This window comes from Convolutriloba macropyga, chromosome 8 (assembly GCF_964194025.1).
Source record: "Convolutriloba macropyga chromosome 8, txConMacr16.3, whole genome shotgun sequence".
In the NCBI taxonomy this organism is placed as follows: domain Eukaryota; kingdom Metazoa; phylum Xenacoelomorpha; order Acoela; family Convolutidae; genus Convolutriloba; species Convolutriloba macropyga.
The window spans coordinates 56,154,932-56,158,095 of NC_134475.1; the positions used below are offsets into that span (position 1 = coordinate 56,154,932).

At 36.5% G+C, this 3,164-nt stretch overlaps 1 protein-coding gene across 1 annotated transcript in view; it reads left to right on the forward strand.

Annotated features, from left to right (window-relative positions):
- LOC142344208 (uncharacterized) overlaps nucleotides 1–1,552 on the forward strand; it is a 5,259-nt gene extending 3,707 nt beyond the window's left edge. Inside the window, exon 4 of the mRNA XM_075395757.1 lies at nucleotides 672–1,552. Coding sequence (XP_075251872.1) covers nucleotides 672–745 — 74 coding nt within the window. The 3' untranslated portion in view covers nucleotides 746–1,552. The remainder of the gene's footprint in view (nucleotides 1–671) is intronic.
- Nucleotides 1,553–3,164: the final 1,612 nt, after the last annotated feature.

Below are 3,164 nucleotides of genomic sequence, written 5' to 3' on the forward strand. Positions count from 1 at the left end.
CTGAGAATTTTTTAGAATTTATGTTCTGGTCTTTTCTACCGATTTTTTTTTTTACTTGACTGATATTGAATTTTTTGGGGCTAGTTTCTGGCAATTAACTTTTTGCCTTCGTGTTTTCTTCGTTTTTTCTCCCGATATAAATTTGGCGATAATTTGATTTCATGTTAACGACGATATATCCAACAATAAAGATGTTTGTTTATTTTTTTTTTCAGTTAGTGGCGCCAAAACTGTTTTGAGACTTAAATTTTTATTATTCAGCTAAATTTTGAAGAAAGTTATCTGCCTGATGTCTTACCAATGTGTCTTTTGGTTATTATAGAGCTCTTATTTTAGAGCAGTTCTTGCACGATAATTAGTGGCTTTTAACAGTAGTTATCCATCTTAAGAGTTTTGGATGTTTTTCAACAATATCAGATGTGGTTCTAATAATACAAAAGAATTATCAGATGTGTTTCTAATAATACGGGGATTCACGAAATTAAATTCAGCGCCATCATAGCGTCGTTTGAGAGCGAATCTCCGGGCGTCCGGTGGCTGTGTCTTAAAGAATTAAAATTGAATTAAAGCTCCGACTCTCGGAAGCATTCGGTCGACTTTTGTCGGCGGCTGTTTTTTAGCTATCGCGTGTAAACGTTATTCTGCTATAATTGAGATCTTCATCGTTTTAGGCGAAGCGGGAACGGACCGGATCAAGGCATTCAGCATGATGAAGTACCTGAAGTCGCACATAACCCCATTGTAAACATGAGAAAAACAACTACTACTGCTACTGCTGTACATAAGTTTGTCTCATTCTAAGTAAATAGACACAAATACACTGCAGTCTACGCAAAGGTCAAATGTTCCTCTTCAATGTACTACTATTGTATCTATCTATCTGTTCAGTGACCACCACTTTCTGTGAATAAATAGACTTTTATCTTCCTTCAGATGACTTTTAAGACTGTTGCGCCAAATTACTGATCACATATATTCAACAATAATCTAGCACTGCCCTATTTGCTGTCATTTTTTGTTATCTCTTGTTCCCAATAACGTGATTCTAATTTCGGGAAATATTTGTTTGTACCACCAACAAGTCAGATATCTTTTTGAGTCAACATCAAATCGAACTTGGTTATAAGAATCATACAGAGCTAAAACTATCATTATTAAAAATCATTTTAAACAAAAGTGTAGTTTCTTAGGGCGAGACGATTATTGTTGAAACTATTTTTGTTGTATTGAAGATTGTTGACTAGATATGATGATTTTGTGAAGAATTTGTGCAATATCTGATCTGCTTGTTGTTATTTCGCCGTTTTTAATTGTAGTTTGTTTGTTCTTCTTAGTTAGGTTTTTTTTATTCAAAATGCATATTAACATTATTACAACTACTACTAGTGTTTGATAGTTTGCGCCTCTTTGATTATTATATTAAATATTTTATTATTACATTTAATGTTACTATTTTTATAATATTACTGAGTTTAGCTGTCACGTTTAGCATCAATATAAACGAATTGCTTGTCGCGTCTAGTAAATTTCAAAATTTAATATTCAATTTTAACTTTTTCAACCAGGCTAGAATAAATTAAAAACAATTTTCTCAATATTTGCAGCGACCGTTTTCCTGGCATTTGATTTTGTTCGTCTTTTGGAGTCTTAATTTTCATTTTGCTCGAAATTGTAAATTGGCATGAATCATTGTTAAAAGGGGCATTTTTCCAATTTGGAAAGAATCGTGGTGGGTTGTTACGCAGGGGAGGGGTGGTTAACTTTTTTTCGCTCATTGTAATTTTCCGCTCTATTGTTAGTGAGCTTCCTTGAGCACAACTTAGCAAGTCACTGCCATATATTAAGGGGGAACGGACTACACAGTCGCATATATAGATAGGTAGATAGTTAGTAGGCAGTCGACTGAGAGAGAGAGAGAATATACGTGTTATGTAGTATGTGTGTATATGTATATACTACGTGGTAGAATGAGCTGGGTTAGTTGCTTCCCTTCCCCCGTGTTATGTATATATCGCGTAAGAAGGGAAAGAGGGAAAAGAACAGGACAGAGCACAAGGGGAGAGTAGAGAAAGAGTGGAAGAGAGTAGAGAGAGAATTACGTGGGGGACGGGATAGAGAGGAAAGGGGATAGAAAGACTACTGCTGTGGCCTGTGTGCGTGTTCTGTCTTAACGCTGTTATGCCTTTCCTTATTTCTTTCCATGGCATTTTCTTTCCCCTTTTTCTGCACTCTCTCTTTACGTTGTTATGGCTCTTTCTTTCTCTCTCTCGATTGCATTCTTTTTCTCTTCTTTACTTTATCTCTCTCTACTCACGTGAGGGGTAGCTAAGAACTGAACAATGTTCCCTCTCTCCTCTCTTCCCTCCTTTCCCATTCCCTCTATCCATGTATCCTGTTCCCTTCTTATTTCTATTCCCCCTCTTTCTCTCTCCTCTCTTTCCATGCTCTGTTCACACTCTCCCCTCTATGCCCCCTGTAAGGTAGAGAGAGAATAAAGCATAGAGAGAAGTAATGCAGCATTTGGGAATTGCATGTTTCTCTCTATTCTCTGCCCTGAGCATGTACATACGTGTATAAATGATAACCCTACAATTGCTCCCAGAACAAATAAGAACAAACTTCCCAAGAAAGATAACTGGATAGTTTTTTATGTTCAAGCAAGTTGATTCTTAATTTCATCATTGAGATCAGTTAAAGCATGTTCCCTTAATTTTGTACACAAAGGGAAATTAGCTAGCTCCTATTTGACTTTTTGCCAGACTGGAATAGAGGCTGTGAGTTGAAAAATTGAGGAATTGCGTGTTTTACTGTTATACTGTAAACTGTAATTCCGGGTAGGCAAATATCGTGGTATAAAGTACGTACAGAATTTTCGTCGAATATCAACGCGAGGTATGATTTCTCATTTTCTTTTTTCAGCAGTCGGCACCTTTGCAAAATGGGAATGATCTAGATACGAGCTATTTGTTGACTCCAAAGGAGAGGGTTTTGTTTCCCCACATCAAAATACCGGGCTAAGCCTAGTAGAATTAATTGAGCCACATCAAAGAATGTAGTCGAAAATAGAGAGGTAACAGAATTTCCTTCATTGTCATCAAAGACAGCCGAGAAAAGGGTCTCTATTAGGCAACAAGGGGTCTGCGATGTTGAAAAGTTCCTTAATT